The sequence below is a fragment of the Caretta caretta genome, chromosome 1 (assembly GCF_965140235.1).
Source record: "Caretta caretta isolate rCarCar2 chromosome 1, rCarCar1.hap1, whole genome shotgun sequence".
Classification (NCBI taxonomy): domain Eukaryota; kingdom Metazoa; phylum Chordata; order Testudines; family Cheloniidae; genus Caretta; species Caretta caretta.
Window position 1 is genome coordinate 111,411,646 of NC_134206.1, and position 19,039 is coordinate 111,430,684.

The 19,039-nt window shown below is 39.9% G+C and overlaps 1 protein-coding gene across 16 annotated transcripts in view; it reads left to right on the top strand.

The window, feature by feature from the left end:
* The window catches only part of MCF2L (MCF.2 cell line derived transforming sequence like), a 262,290-nt gene that overhangs the window by 150,758 nt on the left and 92,493 nt on the right, over positions 1 to 19,039 (top strand). For all 16 annotated transcript variants that reach the window (XM_048855499.2, XM_048855525.2, XM_048855554.2 and 13 more), the window contains 2 exons: positions 27 to 110; positions 14,043 to 14,157. In XM_048855499.2, coding sequence (XP_048711456.2) covers positions 27 to 110; positions 14,043 to 14,157 — 199 coding nt within the window. The remainder of the gene's footprint in view (positions 1 to 26; positions 111 to 14,042; positions 14,158 to 19,039) is intronic.

Genomic DNA, 19,039 nt, shown 5'->3' on the forward strand with positions numbered 1-19,039 from the left:
TGACATAGCATTGTTTTTTGTTTCAGAAGAAATCATGCATCAGGATATCATTCCCCTCTGTGCTGCAGATATTGAAGACCAGTTAAAGAAGCAATTTGCCTATCTGTCAGGTAAAGACTGGAAAGTTCCTACTGTATCGATTGTTCAAATGTGCGGTTTCAGCTGTTGGTTTCTATCCATACTTTCACATAGTCACTGAACACTATTATCAGGGCATCCATCATTTTGCGATCTGTATTTAGAATTATTCATAAAGAGATGCAGTTCTGGAATTTATAAAAAAAAATTAAATATGATTGACACTTGAATTATTTATATCATCTCTAGTAGTGCTAGCTGGTTGGCTTAGTGGACAACACCACAATGCTCTATAGATCTGTAGATAAGGAGACCCAGGTCTGAGGCTAACCTCAGATAATCACACATGGGTCAGCAGGAGATGATAAAGTTGTAAAAAACTGAAGGAGGACATCAGGATTTAGCCTACTGTATAGAGAACTTTGTGAACTGAGACTTGAAAAACTCTGTATTTGATTAGTCTTAACCCAGTTACTAAAAGGAGCTTTTTTTAAAAAAAAGAAACAAAACCCTAAATATATATTAGATTATGTTGCAAACTTACTCACTTATCGTGGGTCAAGAAACAAGAAAAAATTAGATTTCTTACCCTTTGACATGCAGAGAATGTAATCGTAAGTATACATGTCCCCAACGGATTACACGGAAAAAAATGCCCCATTAGTTTCTCCTTGCCCCACCCAGCTGCTCCCCCAACAGAACTAGACTTCTTCTGCCTTTCTACCCATCTCTCAAACCACCCACACAATGTTGAAAACTAGTCATTCCTTTCCCTCAAAAAAGGCCAATTCATTCCTAATCCCATCCTGTCCCCAAATCTCCCACCTTGTTATTAGCCAGCCATATGATTCTGCTTTCTCTGTGTCCATGAGGGTTCATTCCTAGACACTGCCTTCCCATCCTCCAACTATAAGAACATAAGAATGGCCATACTGGGTCAAACCAGTGGTTCATCTAGCCCAGTATCCTGTCTTCCGGCAGTGGCCACTGCCAGGTGCTTAAGAGGGAATGAACAGAACATGTTTTGCTGAAGCCACGCCATATCAAGTAAGCCTGACCCCTTACTGAAACCACTGAGTAGGTCTCTACACAGAACTGAAATACAAAAGAGCGTTGACAATAGTCAGGACTCTGTTTCTGAGAAACTACTGACAATGCAGTAAAATCATACCATAAATGTGCCATAATGCTTATTGAAAAACATAATTTCAACTACACATACAAAATGATGGGTCTAAATTAGCTGTTACCACTCAAGAAATAGATCTGGGAGTCGTCATCAGACAGTTCTGTGAAAATATCCACTCTGTGTGCAACGGCAGTCAAAAAAGCTAACACTGTTAGGAAACATTAGGAAAGGGATAAGATAACAAGACAGTAAATATAATGCCACTATATAAATCCATGGTATACCCATACCTTTAATACTGTGTGCAGTTCTGGTCACCCTATCTCAAAAAAAGATATGTTAGAAACCAAAAAGGTACAGAGAAGGGCAGCAAAAATGATTATGGGTATGGAACAGCTTCCACATGAAAAAGACCGGGATTTTTCAGCAGAGAAGAGACGACTAGAAGGGGATATGATAGAGGTCTACAAAATCATGAATGGTGTGGAGAAAGTGAATAAGAAAATGTTGTTTACTCCTTCTCATAACACAAGAACCAGGGTGTCACTCAATGAAATTACAAGGCAGCAGGTTTAAAACAAACAAATGGAAGTACTTCTTCACACAACACACAGTCAATGGAACTTGTTGCCAGGGGATGTTGTGAAGGCCACAACTATAGCAGGATTCAAAAAAGAATTAGATAAGTTCAGGGAGGATAGGTCCGTCAATGGCTATTATCCAGGATGGTCAGGAACGCTCCGCCTACCCCATGCTCTGGGTAGCCCTAGCCTCTGATTGCCAGGAGCTGGGAGTGGATGACAGGGGTGGTTCACTATCTGATTGCCTGTTCTGTTCATTCCCTCTGGGGCACCTGGCATTGGCCACTGTTGAAAGACAGGGTACTGAGCTAGATGGACCATTGGTCTGACCCAATATGACCATTCTTACATTCTTATGCCTATCCCAGTCTCTGTGGGAGTGATGTTAGATAGACCCTGAGGCCCTTGGAAGGGGAGGTGCAGGCTCAACTGCTCCAGACCCTTCCCCCACTAGCCCAGAGCACATGGAGTTTTTGCCGAGGTGGAAAGGGGGACAGGAGAGGCGAGATTTCTCCATCAGTGCCTGCTTCCCAATGGCCAGATTGTGGGGGAAAGGAAAGCCAATTGGCTCCCCGAGTTTCCCCCATCCCCTTTCTGTACGTAAAGCCTTTGTTGGTGTGCAGCAGCCATCTTGCTGGAGTTGCTGCCCTGCCCAATAATGGAGGTATAGTTTGAACTGCAATTAGCACCTCCTCTCCATTAAAATGAATAAAGTTGTGGCCTTTCTGTGCAGAAACAGAGATGGATATGTTTCATTCTCCTGTGTGTCCTGATCAATGCAGTGCATTGCTCAGTACAGGTGCATTAAATCTCATTGTGTTCATTGTTGTTCATTAGTTATAATGACTGTTTCCTTTCTATTGTATGGGCTGAACTTGAGGTTTATTTCTTCTGTGATGCTGATCATTTTTTTTAGGCTTTGTCTACACTGTGCACCTTTTAGCAACCTGGCTGTGTCGCTACAGCCATGCCACTAAAAGTTGTGCAGTGTAGCCGCTGTTTGTGGGCAGGAGAGAGCTCTCCCACTGACCAAAAAACTTCCATCCCCAACGAGCAGCGGTAGCTTTGTTGGCAGGAAAGTGATCCTGCCAACAAAGCGCTGTTCACACCGGCGCTTTTCGTCACCAAAACTTTTGTCTTTCGGGGGGGGGGTGTTGTTTTGTTGTTGTTTTTTTAACACCTCTGAATGACAAAAGTTTTGTCGTTCATTTGCCAGCATAGAGAAAGCCTTAATGTCTGGGGAAAAATAAGCAGAGGTATTTTGTCTTAAAGTAAAGACGTACTCGATATTGGAGGGGCCGGTTGGAAGTGAAGGACCCTCTGGTATTTAATGTAAAATTCTCTTGTCATGTGTGAGGTCTGTGATGCTCCAAGGGCTTGTCCTACACTTAAAACTAAACTACAGTGTCTCCTGTAGCACTTCAGCATAGACCATACCTACGCTGGTGGGAGAGGGTCTCCCATTGCTGTAGTTAGTCCATCTCCCCGAGAGGCAGTAGCTCGGACTATAGACAAATTCTTCCATCAGCTTAGTGCTGTCTGTGCGGGGACTTAGGTCTTCTTAATAACACTACTCCAGGTGTGGATTTTTCATGCCCCTTAGCAGCATAGTTAGGGCCCTACCAAATTCATGGTCCATTTTGGTCAATTTCACGGACATAAGATTTTAAAAATCAATAATTTCATGATTTCAGCTATTTAAATCTGGAATTTCATGGTGGTGTAATTGTAGGGGTTATGACCCATAAAGGAGTTGTGGAGGGGCCACAAGGTTATTGTGGGGGTACGTGTGGTACTGCCACCCTTACCACTTTGCTGCTGCTGGAGGCGGTACTGCCTTCAGAGCTGGGATCTCTGCTCTGAAGGCAGCCCCACCAGCAGCAGCTCCCAAGTAAGGGTGGCACGGGATGGTATTGCCAACCTTATTTCTTCACTGCTGCTGGTAGGGCTCTGCCTTCAGATCCGGGTGCCCGGCCATCAGCCACTGCTCTCCAGCCGCCCAGCTCTGAAGGCAGCACAGAAGTAAGGGTGACAATACCACAACTCCCCTAAAATAACCTTATGCCCCCCCACAACTCCCTTTTGGGTCAGGACCCCCAATTTGAGAAATGCTGGTCTCCCCTGTGAAATCTGTACAGTATTGGGTAAAAGCACACACAAGACCAGATTTCACAGGGGGAGACCAGATTTCACTGTCTGTGACACGTTCTTCATGGCCGTGAATTTGGTAGGGCCCTAAACATATTTATGCTGACCTAATTTTCGAGTGTAGACCCAGCCTAAGTTTCTGTTTCCTAACTAGGGGCAAAAAAAAAAATGCTCGTGATCATGTTATGTAAGAAACAGTCTTACTAGATAACTGCAAGAAGGATTTACTACTTTTTTCCAACTGCCATGAGTTAAACCTATTATGAATAGAATAGATGCAATCCAATTGAATGCAATTTAAGATTCCTTAGCGCCTTCCCCCCCCCCCCCCAGATTACTTTTCACACAGCCACAAGCATCTTCAGCACTCATTATGTCCACGGTGCAGTGGAGCTGAATAAGAGCAGCCATTTCTCATTCCAGTTTATTGAATTTGTTCTTAACCGCTCGATCTGTTATGAGTAGATGTTTTTGTTTTAAAAGCTAGTGCAGCTGTTTAATGATGGGTTGTGAGCATTATTTACCTTTTTTGTTGCAGTTTATCGTTCTAGTGCAATTTGACTTTTTAATGCATTGTGTCTATTTTTGCACTCCATATTTATCCTAGTGTTCATATTAGTGTGCTAATAGTTAACTTTCAGTGCTTTCCGATACAGTGTTGCTATGGGTTCTGGGAACACAAGAGCAGTGTTTAATATTCTGTCACTGAAGTTATGTAACAGCTTACTCACACTTGCATTGTGACTTTGCTGCTATGCTGTGTAGGATATTTATTTTTGTCTTGGGAGTGCTGGGAATTTTTTTAATACTTGTTTGATCTTGTAATGTAAAATAAATTACAATTGAGGAAAGTATATAGATTTAAGAATATTTTTATTAAATAATTTCCCTTGAAGAGCTTTTAGGCTTGGTGTATTATTTATTGTCTTAGGTAGATACACTTAAAACATAGCAAAAAAAAGCAGTGCTGCATATAGTTGAATATGCAGTATTTTCTCTAATAAAATATATTATTTATTTAGCTCGAATGTAGGACTGTAACAGGAAGTCACTGAACTTCAGCACAAAGCCCTATCACCCCTTATGAGTAGACACCACGGCCTTTTCCAAACCTCTTTTTGTGATCGTGGATACCTCTGGATCAGTTAACTCTGTTGCCTCTTTTTCCCTTAAGGGTAACAATTCTTTCATTTCCTGGGGTTGGCAGACAGCATTTTTCTCCCTATGTCAATAGCCCCAGCCAAGTTATACTTGAAATTAAACAAAATACTTTGTATTTAAGAAATAGAGAAATGAAATAGTAAAACTAAGAAAAGCTTTTAAACGTAACCCTGTTTAGTGACAAGCTTCGAAAAATCATACTAGTACAGACTGAGTTTAAAGACTGTAGCTGTTGCTCTTAGTATGCAGACATTCGTTCCACCTAATCTATGGGTAGCAGTCCGTCCAAACTCCAGTTTAGCTCCAGACGGGTCCAAGTGATCCATTTATGTAATAAGTTCATGCCCACACCCTCCTTCCCCACAATTAAAATGTTGTTCCTTGACATGTCCCTTTATTTTTCCGTTTACTCATTGTTCTCTCTACAGAAGAACTTTTCTTGTTTTGGAAAGCAAGTAACATTTTCATTAGAATGTTCAGACATTCGACCAGCTGTTCCTCTCAGACATCAGTTTGAATAACTCACTCCCTATAGCGGTATTTTTCTTTTACTTCACTGTCTCTTCTGTTTTACTTGGTATTTTACTCTATTTTTTTTATCTTTGTTACTCTTTGATACACAATCTTCTAATTTCCTTCTGTGCTTCAAAGAGTTCTCTCAAGCCTTTGACAGGTTTCAGAGGAACAGCCGTGTTAGTCTGTATTCGCAAAAAGAAAAGGAGTACTTGTGGCACCTTAGAGACTAACCAATTTATTTGAGCATGAGCTTTCGTGAGCTACAGCTCACTTCATCAGATGTATACCGTGGAAACTGCAGCAGACTTTATATACACACAGAGAATATGAAACAATACCTCCTCCCACCCCACTGTCCTGCTGGTAATAGCTTATCTAAAGTGATCAACAGGTGGGCCATTTCCAACACAAATCCAGGTTTTCTCACCCTCCACCCCCCCACACAAATTCACTCTCCTGCTGGTGCTAGCCCATCCAAAGTGACAACTCTTTACATAATCAAGTCGGGCTATTTCCTGCATAGATCCAGGTTTTCTCACATCCCCCCCACCCCCATACACACACAAACTCACTCTCCTGCTGGTAATAGCTCATCTAAACTGACCACTCTCCAAGTTTAAATCCAAGTTAAACCAGAACATCTGGGGGGGGGGGGGGGGTAGGAAAAAACAAGAGGAAACAGGCTACCTTGCATAATGACTTAGCCACTCCCAGTCTCTATTTAAGCCTAAATTAATAGTATCCAATTTGCAAATGAATTCCAATTCAGCAGTTTCTCGCTGGAGTCTGGATTTGAAGTTTTTTTTGTTTTAAGATAGCGACCTTCATGTCTGTGATTGCGTGACCAGAGAGATTGAAGTGTTCTCCGACTGGTTTATGAATGTTATAATTCTTGACATCTGATTTGTGTCCATTTATTCTTTTACATAAACCAGTCGGAGAACACTTCAATCTCTCTGGTCACGCAATCACAGACATGAAGGTCGCTATCTTAAAACAAAAAAACTTCAAATCCAGACTCCAGCGAGAAACTGCTGAATTGGAATTCATTTGCAAATTGGATACTATTAATTTAGGCTTAAATAGAGACTGGGAGTGGCTAAGTCATTATGCAAGGTAGCCTGTTTCCTCTTGTTTTTTCCTACCCCCCCCCTCAGATGTTCTGGTTTAACTTGGATTTAAACTTGGAGAGTGGTCAGTTTAGATGAGCTATTACCAGCAGGAGAGTGAGTTTGTGTGTGTATGGGGGTGGGGGGGATGTGAGAAAACCTGGATCTATGCAGGAAATAGCCCGACTTGATTATGTAAAGAGTTGTCACTTTGGATGGGCTAGCACCAGCAGGAGAGTGAATTTGTGTGGGGGGGTGGAGGGTGAGAAAACCTGGCTTTGTGCTGGAAATGGCCCACCTGTTGATCACTTTAGATAAGCTATTACCAGCAGGACAGTGGGGTGGGAGGAGGTATTGTTTCATATTCTCTGTGTGTATATAAAGTCTGCTGCAGTTTCCACGGTATACATCTGATGAAGTGAGCTGTAGCTCACGAAAGCTCATGCTCAAATAAATTGGTTAGTCTCTAAGGTGCCACAAGTACTCCTTTTCTCAAGCCTTTGTTACCTTTTCCAAGGACATTCTCTCCCTCTGTGGGTGATAAACACCTTGCTAGGGCTTTGTTCATTAGCACTTCATGTTATTTTCTCACTCAGATACTTGCTCAGATTTTTTTTTTCTCCCCTGAGTGAGAAGTTGCCATATTTCCTTTATATTCACACTTAAACTTCCTGCAGTTGTTTACGCACAGGTACGTTATAATAGAATATAGATGAGTAAGAATAGACAGACAAGTGTATTTTATCAAAATATTATCTGCACAAATTAATTGTCACAAGCACCTTGAATATCATAAAACATGATAAAATACAAATGACTTCTGGCCACCACAAATAGTGAACCACTCATTCCAGCTGCCTTTTCTATGTCTCGTTCTCTGGTACAACATATAATGTCAAACAAAATGTAGATTAGATAATAATGGTAAGAGATTCACTATCTCCTTTAACATAACTGTTCTATAATACACATTTACACCTTTGTTTGTAATTCCCGTATTACCTGCCTTTTCTGATAATTATGAATACTTTTTGCAATTACAACTTGAAAATTCACCAGCAGAAATTGTAATAAAATATATTACTTCCCCACCTTGTCCCGCTAATATCCTGGGACCAACACAGCTACAACAACACTAAACAGATCTCCCCAGTTGGGGATTCCCTTCCCATGGTGGAGTCCTGAGCAGATGTACAGCTATGCCACCCCCATTGCAGCCCCAGGATAAGGAGGGGGTGTAAAGCTCTGCTGTGCTCTGGCAGTTCTTGGCTGGTGGACAGTCCCTCGTGGGGCCCTATCCAGCCAGCATAAATTAGTACTCATAGAACTGGCCACCAGATCAGCAACTGGCTCCTTTGCCCCAACTAGCGGCAGACAGAAGGTGCACTGTAGAGAACCTGTGCCCTTATTTTCATGTTCTTTGTAGTCTCTTATGACTCCCCTGAACAGAAGGAAAAGGTGCTTTACAAATTAAAGGAAATGACCACAAACTACTTATTAAGCCTCTATCTGGTGGGAGGCATAACTGATTTATAGCTGTAGGGTTCTCTACATTTGATTCTCTTTGATTTTGTTCTTCTTTTGTCTGTTAAAGTAGACAAAACCCCCATTGAACGTGTAGCCATGTTGAACCTGTTTTATAGTATATGCTTTCAAGAAAATAAAAAATATAGTATGTTAAACCCTCAGCAAAAGAGAGACTGGAAACTACATGTGTGCAGACTAGCCAGAGCAACCTTAAATTTTGGAATTTTGTGCTTTGATTTAACAGTTTTAATATTGTATTAATGCTAGTGCTTTGTATTAAATTAATCTTGTTTTCAAGGGGGCAATAGAATGAATCTAAAGTTTAGAGGTCATCTTGGATATCTTACAGCTTCTGGTGGTTTTCAGAAACCAGACAGGTGGTATAAGTTAAGATGAAATTTTGATGAGCAAAGTCAGGAATTAAACAAATCTATCTATAGATAGATATGGTATACCAGGTTCTCAGGTGGCGTAAATTGGTATAATTCCTTTGACCAAAATGGAGCTGAAATGCCCAAACTGAGGATCTTAATACGTTGTGGGGCGGGAGGAGGGGGAGGTTAAATCCACATTGTCAGTGGGACAGCTGTTACCACTTTCCTTGCATTGTTCCAGAGTTTTAAAATTTTAAAATAAAAAGTTAAAGTACTAAACTTACTTTTGGTGCCATACCCAATTTTTTTAAATGGATTATTTGGCCAAAAAGCATTAGATTTCAAATACATTCGCACATTTGGCTAAATTGTAATCCAGTGTAGTTTGTAACTACAGATACTTTTGAATCCCTCTGGATTAAATGCATACTAAGAAGAAACACAATATGTGTAAAACTTCTTTCTTGTTCCAAAACAAATGTTTCAACATATTTTTCTTCTCTGATCTTTTTGCTGTCTAAGGAAAGCAATATAATGAATAAGAATAATGAAGATTTTAATCAACTCATACAGTTAAAATTGTTCACGAGTATGTTGAGTACTTCTGTTAATAAGTCAATTTTTTCATTATAGAAAATGGAAATTCCAAATCAGGAGGAAGCTTATTTCCAAACACTGGGTCTTCAGGCTTGCATTGACTTAGGAGTTAATTATATGAGTCACAAGTGCTTGATTCTTCCATTCCTCTGTATGGAGTGATGCCAATACAGCCAAATTAGGGCTTTTAAACTACTGGTCTAGATTTGGGCCACTTAAGCATGCTAATATTTTTGGGTTTTGTCTACTTATATCAATCAATGGAGGGACACCATCCATTTTTTGAAAATCTGAATCAGTTACAACTTCCCACCATGGATTTAGGTCTGTGGATCCCTGTCCTTACTCTTTTTAACTAATATCATTTGCTTTCTAATTACCCCCTTGCCATATCATGTCCATTACCCTTCCTGACCAAAAGGACTGGAAAAAGTGCTTTTGAGAATCCATTAGTACCATCCCTTACTCAAGTGGAATGGTCACTACTGAACATTGCACAGCTGCCCTCCATCTTTCTCCTATCATTTCACCAAAAAATCTGAGAAACCTTCTTCACTATTCCCAAACCCTTCTAGCCCTAAGAAGAAGAATCTGTGTGCAGCTTATCTGTTTGGGGGCTTTTTTCTTTCTGTAAAATGATTTTTGATGCTACCCTATGCTGCTCTTCTGCTATGACTGAATCGACAAGTGTATTAATCAACGATTTAAGCAGAGAATTCTTCTTTACTTGAAGTCTTTTATTCATTTTACTGGAGTGCAAGTAATTCCGTCACTTTGTGATTTCACGTTAGCACCACACTGAGATGAAAACGTTATTAATCATTTCTTGTTTGAGATTGTACATCAGATAATTGATGGCAACATGCTTGGATACCATTGTATAAGAACCTGAATAGAGCAGAGCATCATGAAGTCTTAGTTTGCTATGTCTATATCCACCCTACAAGTCCTTCTGTAATCACGCTTCTTCCATGACATTTGCAAACCCTCATCCTCCTTTCATGAAGTGTTACATTACAGAAAATAAAATAAAAGTAGAACTTCAGTATGTGTAGAAAACACCACCACTTTGTCACCCATATGTTGTCTGTTTGGATTTTAAGTTTTTTAAGGAAAGGACCTTGTCTTTACACTTATCTGAAAGGTGCTCTGCATGGTTTTCGGTAGTATATCAACAATGAGAGAGACTGGGATTTTCAAATGAGTCCAAAGGAATTAGGCACCAAACTCCCACTGGATTTGGGTGTCTAGCTCTTATGGTCTCTGTTAAAATTCCCAGCCCTGGTGTACCGTAGTTCTCTAGTGAAACAGTTATCTATTTATTTTTATTTAAATAATTAAAACATGCCTATACAAAGCTCATGGTGCTTTTGTGCATAATTAATATTAAAACTTAACCCCCCAGTATTATTAAAATGGTCAAACAGGAACTCTGCCTGCCAGCCACCTACAAAAAAAAAATCCTTTCTACCCCTTTGTTGTTGCAGGAAATATAAGCTCAATTTTCTCTAAAAAAACCTATCAGATAGATGTTGTATGCAGCCGGCCTAGAAGATTATCAAATTCAAGCCACTTCAGACTGAGGAGGAAGAGCAGAGTCCCGAGTCCCAGAGCCCTCGCAGAGAACACTCTACCGGCAGACCCCTCTCTTTTAAAACAAGAGGGATCCGACTCAAGCACCGCAGCTGGCTGCAGCTGGGTCAGTGTGTCACAAAGAGAGAGGCTGTCCCTCAGATAGGCAGGTCCAGGCAGGCTTGATTAGTAATTGAGGAATTGGTTCCCATTAAAAATTGTTAATAGTTGAAAGAACAGGAGTACTTGTGGCACCTTAGAGACTAACAAATTTATTTGAGCATAAGCTTTCGTGAGCTACAGCTCACTTCATCGGATGCATAGCTCATGAAAGCTTATGCTCAAATAAATTTGTTAATCTCTAAGGTGCCACAAGTCCTCCTTTTTCTTTTTGCGGATACAGACTAACACGGCTGCTACTCTGAAACCTGTTGAGAAATCTAGGACTTTCAGGCTTATAAATGGAAGGGGGACAAATGTATTCTTATCTTTTTGACATTTTGCTTTTATCCTTCATATACATCAGAAATGAAAAAAATCTCACAAGTCAGCTGCTTGAAAATGTGAGGCTACTTCTACAGAATATTCCTCCGTTGTTTTTTCCCAGTCTGTTAATCCCTTGGGAAACTGTTGTAACATCTCATAGATTTTAGGGAGTTACACTGGCATAAAACTGGAGTTATGCAGCAGTGAATCAGACCCCAAAGATCTAAATTGTAACTAGCTTCAATAGAATGGGCTGTTTTTATGAATCAAGATTGTTCATGAGAGTAATAACTCCTGCAGATTCAAATCCCAGGGTTGGGAGTTACCTGTAGGTAAATTGAAAAGGTCCGGGAAATGTTATCTGCCTTTCCTTCATATACATAGGATCATGATGTTCTGTACTCACCTAACCTAAATAGGAGCTGGTTCATGGGGATGCTTTCAGGCACGTGCAATTAACAAAATATTCATAAACACAAGTTAAGACTTAGTAAAAGGTAGATGAATTTATGCCTCATTCATAAGCAGCTTCACTCAAAGAATCAAGATCTATGGAACATCAACATTTAAAAAAAAAACAGATTACCCCAGAAAAATATATGGCATACAAATAATAATTAGAAAAGGAGTACTTGTGGCACCTTAGAGACTAACCAATTTATTTGAGCATAAGCTTTCGTGAGCTACAGCTCACTTCATCGGATGCATACTGTAGCTCACGAAAGCTTATGCTCAAATAAATTGGTTAGTCTCTAAGGTGCCACAAGTACTCCTTTTCTTTTTGCGAACAGACTAACACAGCTGTTACTCTGAAACCTGTCAAATAATAATTAGTACTTCAAGTCAAATGACTCCAAAATTTGTTTCCTGCAGGAGGGCCCTGAAGCAGAATATCATTTAATCACATGCCTAGCTTTAAGCATGTGGTGATGTGTTGCTAGATAAATATTAGTGTTACAGTAAACTGATAGTTTTAAACTTTAAAACATATATTGCAACCACATTACTCTTTTTTTGTTTGCTTGTTTCTGGCTTTTTGATTTGTAGAAATTAATTGAGGCAAAGCAAACAGCCAAGAGGAATACCACAGGCTATTTATAGTGGATATCTGTTTAAAACTGCTACATTTCAGACTTTGGAAAGAAGTCCCTCCTATAGTGAAAAAATATATTCTAGAGAAACCCAAACACTTACAGAGTTTAGGATTCTTTGAGATGTAGAAATAAAAATTATTTTGAATAGGAAGAATATTTTTACTAAAACTAATAGAGGAAAATATTTGCTCACTGGGAAGGGAAAAAGGAAAAGAGATTAAGATCATCAAAACTGACCTTGACTTATGTTTGTTTTTGAATATTTATATGGTTAAAATTAACTTTCATATGCTAATGCTTGGCTCAGTCATAAAGGGTATGTTGCGAAGCCATGCTATTTGCACAGTAGTTATCATTTTTCCTCTTGGAATGCATCCTGGATGATTCATTTTTAATACAGTTTACATTCAGGAGTTTTACAGAGATATCACGGTGTTGCATGAAAGTAAGCTGACCATAGTAACACAAAGTAATCAGAGTAACACAGAGTAGCAATATATACGCTTTTCTGATTACGGATGTTTTGGAGCGAAAAGCTTATTTTTATCAAAATAACTCTATGAATGTAGATATTTCTTTCTGAGTTAATGTCAGGTGCACATAAATTGTTTCTTATATAATCCTAAATTTACATCAACGTTATAATTGTTATTATTATTGTTTATATTAATAATGTTTAGAAATAATATTATAGCTAATTTATTCACAGTTGTCAGCTGTGAGGTTGAGACAGAATTTCCCCAGGATATTGGCAGGGACCTTATTGATTGTTTTGTTCTCTACTCCTTTTGTAGCATTGAGCAGGGATAACCTTTTAGGATTAGGTGGGTCTGTCCCACACTATTAACTTTGTGCAGTTGCAGGGGGTTAGAGAACCTTGGCCCTTCTTTTATATATTAATTAATCATATTTGTAACTGCATATAGTGACATATATAAAAATACTTAGCTATAAAACCTGTGGGAAATACATTTTAAACTATTTCACTTCCCCTTTTCTTAATTTAGATTCTTTGTAGTGGTGGACAAATCACAAAAGGTTCAAATAAACACTCAGAAGCTCAGATGTTTAATTATGCTTTATCTCTTCCACTTCGGTCTGCAGAATTGGACAGGAAATCTCACCAGAAACAGACTCTTGTTGTTCTGCCACTTCTTCCAGACAAGAGTGGAAACTGGAAGTGTAGAAGCCTTGCAAAAATAAAACGCGGCAGGGGGAATTACATGAGCATTTTCAACCCTGTGAAAGGTTTGGCTCAGCTCTGAGTGAAGGTTCCAACTGACTTTAGTTTGGGTGGTTTTGTTTTGAATTGATAGGTTTTATTTTAAATAATTTGTCCATTTCTCATTTTATGTGGAGTATCTTTGCAGTCAGGTAAAGTAAATTGTATGCAAGGCGCAGAGCCATCTGGTGTTAAAACCAGTTCACAAAGGGAACAAAGACACTTTACCCTTTTATTTAAAAAAAAAAAAAAGTTGGAAGTACTGGATATGGTGGATTATATTTCCTAAATTGTACTTGAAAACTAGATTACTCAGAGTAAATATTCCCATTTCTGAGGACTACATAACAATTATTTTAAAAAAATTAATCAGTAATTGGTTTGCCAGGAAATATTAACTACATAAGGTGATTAATTACATATCAATACTTTTGCTTATGCTTTTTAGGTGGTAGAGGGGAAGATGGTTGCCCTGTTATCACATTCCCAGACTACCCAGCTTTCAGCGAGATCCCAGAGAAAGAGTTTCAGAATGTCCTGACATATCTAACTAGCATTCCAAGGTAGGTGCTTGTTGTGCCAGAGAAAACAGCAATGGTTATCAAATATGTTTACGCTCAATCACCTGTGTCATACAGGTTGCAAAGTTCAGACTCTGTGACCAATTATATGGAGAAAAGAAACAATACAATTTGTCTTATGATGAATTATAGTCATTAAGAGTTTTTATTGGTAATATAGCTCGATACGAGAGTTAAGAGGTAGTATTTATGCTTCACCGGCACGTCAGAGAAAATAATTCTCTGCTGCAAGCAAATGCAGTTTTTGAGCTATGCCCCTCTATTCAGTGAAAAGAATTGGCTGGGTCCTGTTGTTTCACTGCATTCTCAATTTCATTAAAAATGTACACATGCTTGGGGCAACATCTCATTCTTGTTAACAAAACCAAACCTGGAAAAGCCCGCATTATTCTGTGGGATCATCTGTCTCCCTTCTGGACTTTTGAGGATTCCCTGTTGCACCAGTCACTATTTTACACCCTGTTACCTTGTTGAGGCCCCACAATGGAACAGCAGCCTTCCAGGCAAGGAAACTCTGGGCAGGACACCCCTCAGAGCATGAGAATACTACTTAGTTATTCCCAACTTCTTCTACTGATCAATGTGCATATTCTCTTTTTTTCCCCCAGCAGCTGAGCACACTATCTTTGCAGAACTTTCATCTCCTTCTGGTTGTGGTGCACAAAAACTGGCCAAGCAATTTACCATGGTTCTTTTACATAGCAGTGTGGTGCCTTTTATTAAGCCAGTGGGCCAGCCCACAGAAACCATGTTTTACTGTAAGCTTATTGTGGAATCAAGATTATTCCAATTTTTCTGACCTCCAGAATGAGAGAAACGCATTTTATTTTATATTATTCTTTTAAGTTCTAAAATCATCTTTGTTGCCAAATATATCCCCCTATTCTCAACCATTGGTTTTGCAAGGGTCAGATGTAGGAATTGACTCTTTACTTGATCAACCTGAGGTCTCTTAATAATGGATAGGTTCCTTGTGTGCAGAGACTACTGCCTATCATGTTGACCAACATTGTCTTATTGTTGACTTGTACTCCTCCATCTGTCTATGTCCATCTTTCATCTTTTTTCCTATACTTAGATGGCCCTTGCCTGAAGGGGCTTACGATCTTTTTGCTCTGTTTGCAAAGCACATAACACAATGGGGTCATGGTCTATGACCACGTCCCTAGGCACTACAATAATACAAATTATAAATAACAATAAATCAATAATAGGGTAGAATGCATTTGTCATAAATATAAAGGGAAGGGTAAACACCTTTAAAATCCCTCCTGGCCAGAGGAAAAACTCTTCATCTGTAAAGGGTTAAGAAGCTAGGATAACCTCGCTGGCACCTGACCAGAATGACCAATGGGGAGACAAGATACTTTCAAAACCTGGGGGGAGGGAGAAACAAAGCCTCTCTCCCTCCGTCTGTGTGATGCTTTTGCCGGGAACAGAACAGGAATGGAGTCTTTGAACTTAGTAAGTAATCTAGCTAGATATGCGTTAGATTCTGTTTTCTTTAAATGGCTGAGAAAATAAACTGTGCTGAATGGAATGTAGATTCCTGTTTTTGTGTCTTTTTGTAACTTAAGGTTTTGCCTAGGGGGATTCTCTATGTTTTGAATCTAATTACCTTGTAAGGTATTTACCATCCTGATTTTACAGAGGTGATTCTTTTACTTTTTCTTCAATTAGAATTCTTCTTTTAAGAATCTGATTGCTTTTTCATTGTTCTTAAGATCCAAGGGTTTGGGTCTGTGTTCACCTGTACCAATTGGTGAGGATTCTTGTCAAGCCTTCCCCAAGAAAGGGCGTGGAGGGCTTGGGAAGATTTTGGGGGGGAAAGACATTTCCAAATGGGCTCTTTCCCAGTTATATAGCTGTTAGACATTTGGTGGTGGCAGCGATAAAGTCCAAGGGCAAAAGGTAAAATAGTTTGTACCTTTGGGGAAGTTTTAACCTAAGCTGGTAAAAAATAAGCTTAGGGGGTTTTCATGCAGGTCCCCACATCTGTACCCTAGAGTTCAGAGTGGGGAAGGAACCTTGACGGCATTACAAATATTTGGTCAACATATTGTACTACCCCAACGTGTGTTGTTTTGTTGCATTATTTCAACAATGTAAGAGAAATGTAATTATACTATACATAGCTTTCTGAGTTAGAAACAGCTCACTTATAAAAACATGATTATCTAGCACTGTCCCTTGAGCAGTGTTCTTTCCTCTGTGCATCACAATAATAGCAGTATTTGAGCAGGGGAGACCAAAGTAAATTGTGTATCTGCAGCTACTAGACTATTTTTGAAATAACTGTTGGTGGTAAGTGGCCTCTGTATAAACTGTTTTATTTACCCTGTACTCTTTTTAAGAGAAACATTTGTTTTTGCATATTGTTTAACTTTAGTCTCACCTTTTTTCATACCTTGCTTGCTACTCTGTAAAGAGACACCATAACTGTTATACACACCACAGAGTTACTGGCAGTGGTCTGAGCTGTACTTGGTGACTCTGCAGTGTACCAAACCGTGGGTAGGCCAAGTAAGTTGCCGGAATTGAGAAATCAGTCTGACCAAGTGTGTCTGTAGGGCGCTGGTGCTGTGGAGAGAGAAGAAAATACTAAACAGGATGGAGATGTAAGGAACAGAGCAGGGAGTTGAGGAGGACTCACAGGGAAACACAGGAAGAAGGCTTTTTGGAGGAATGGGAAGCTTTGGGGAAGAGACAAGCATGAGAGGGGAATAGTTGGGCATACTTTCATAGTGGGAAGGGACCTGACTGAGCTGTGGGATCAACCAAGGTTAAAGCAAGCTGACCTGGAGAGAGAGAGAGGGGCACTTCCTGGTTCAAAAGACAAACCATGTGCTGCAGGAGAATAATCCTGGATGTCCTTGTAGGACCCTGGCCTCATCCCAAAGAGTGCTCCATAGTGGTGAGGAAATGGAGGCAGGGAAATGCACGTGTAGAATTTACTATTCTGTGCATATCTTGTGTTAGTAAGTAAAGAGCAATGGCGTGTTAGTGTCCTATGCAAAGCGCATGTGTGCGTGCGCATGGGAGACCAACCGCATACCCCCCAGGAGGTAAACGCTAAAGCCAGAGTGCCCACACAACTGGAGTTCTGACAGAGGGTGTAATTAAGCTACTGGAAGTCTGAGTGGGAGGGCAGCACTACTCCTAGGGGCCAGACTGTCGAACCATGGGTCCCAGCTCTTAGGCGGGGGGTGCTAGACAGAGGGTCTGCACCCTGAGCATGTACCGAGAGACTCCAAGCTTTGGGCAGTGCCTGAACTCTGTTCAGACTCTGAAGGCTTAAGGCCCGCTTGATCTGGAGAGAGCCCAGCTAGAAGGAGCTTTACCAGGGCTGTGTGCAAGACAGTCCTCTTCATCACAACCCACAAGTCCTGCCTGCCCAAATAGTGGATACAAACCTGGGCCTCCAAGGGAATGGTGAAGATGAGTGAGCTGGCATGATGCTGTGTGTGTAGGTTTATATGTATAGATATTGCAAGCTAACAAAGGAAATGGGTTGGGGGGAGGTCCTCAATCCCTTAGCAGTTTGAAATATTATCTTAATTTTCTACATTGAGTATTTTATTTAATGCAGTGCAACTCCCTCAAGCGGATATGGCTGGAATTACATATTTTATAGATACAAGGATGTAATACAGTGAACAAAATCCTCTTGAGAGCATCATCTAATGTGCTTTGTAATCTTTGTAAATGTTAAATACAAAGCGCTTTTGTGACCAAATTTATCAACCGTATACGTTTAAGTCGTCGTGCTATAGCAGTGCAACTCATGGATTAAGGATGAGTGCTGTAGATCAGTGGTTTTCAACCAGGGGTACGTTACCCCTGGGGGGTACACAGAGCTTTTCCAGGAGGTACATCAGTTCATCTAGATATTTGCCTAGTTTTGCAACAGGCTACATAAAAAGCACTAGCAAAGTCAGTACAAACGAAAATTTCATACGCACAAAATGAGAACGTAAGCAATTTGTCAGTAATAGTGTGGCTGTGACGCTTTTGTATTTTTATGTCTGATTTTGTAAGCAAGTAGTTTTTAAGTGAGGTGAAACTTGGGAGTATGCAAGACAAATCAGATTTCTGAAATGGGTACAGCAGTTTGGAAAGGCTGAGAACCACTGCTGCAGAGTGTAGACTATGAAGGATTGGTAGCTAATCCCTTTACTGCTCCTGTTTTGATAATGAGATGTGGTGTGGGTGCGTATCTGTGTTTTAAGTTTGTCTGTTTAAAGAAGACCTTTAAAACCATTGTCTTCATCGTAGCTACTGATATTTTTGATAGATGATACTGAATAAAGTAGGGTTTTATCTTATGTAAAGGGTGGAGTTTCATGTTTCTGTTTTGCTTTGCTTTTCTTGTAAAGAAAACTAAATTTAATCAAGCCACATCAAGTTCTTTTTTAAAAGTTTTTACAGTAGTGTAATCCCTCAGCAACAACAATTCAAGCAACAATGCATGGCAGTATGTAACTTACTAGGGAGATGCGTCCTAACAAAAATATTTAAAAACTAAGGGCTTGACACTGCAAACATTTATACAGATGAATAACTTTAGTCACAGGAGTTAGTGCCATTTGAAATTAATGGCACTGTCATTTTAATAAAGTTATGCACATGCTTATGTTTTTGCAGGAGTTCGGTTTGATGTTAATAAAGTTGCCTTACTGAGATATTAATAAAGTACTAGGAACCAGTACAGAGCAATGACCCTACAGGCTTGTCTTCACAAACAGCACTACAGCAGTGCTGTTACACTGATACAGTTGCGTCACTGTAGCACTTTAGTGAAGATGCTCCTCTACCGACGGAAGAGCTTCTGCCATCAGCATAGTAAATCCACCTCCCCGAGAGG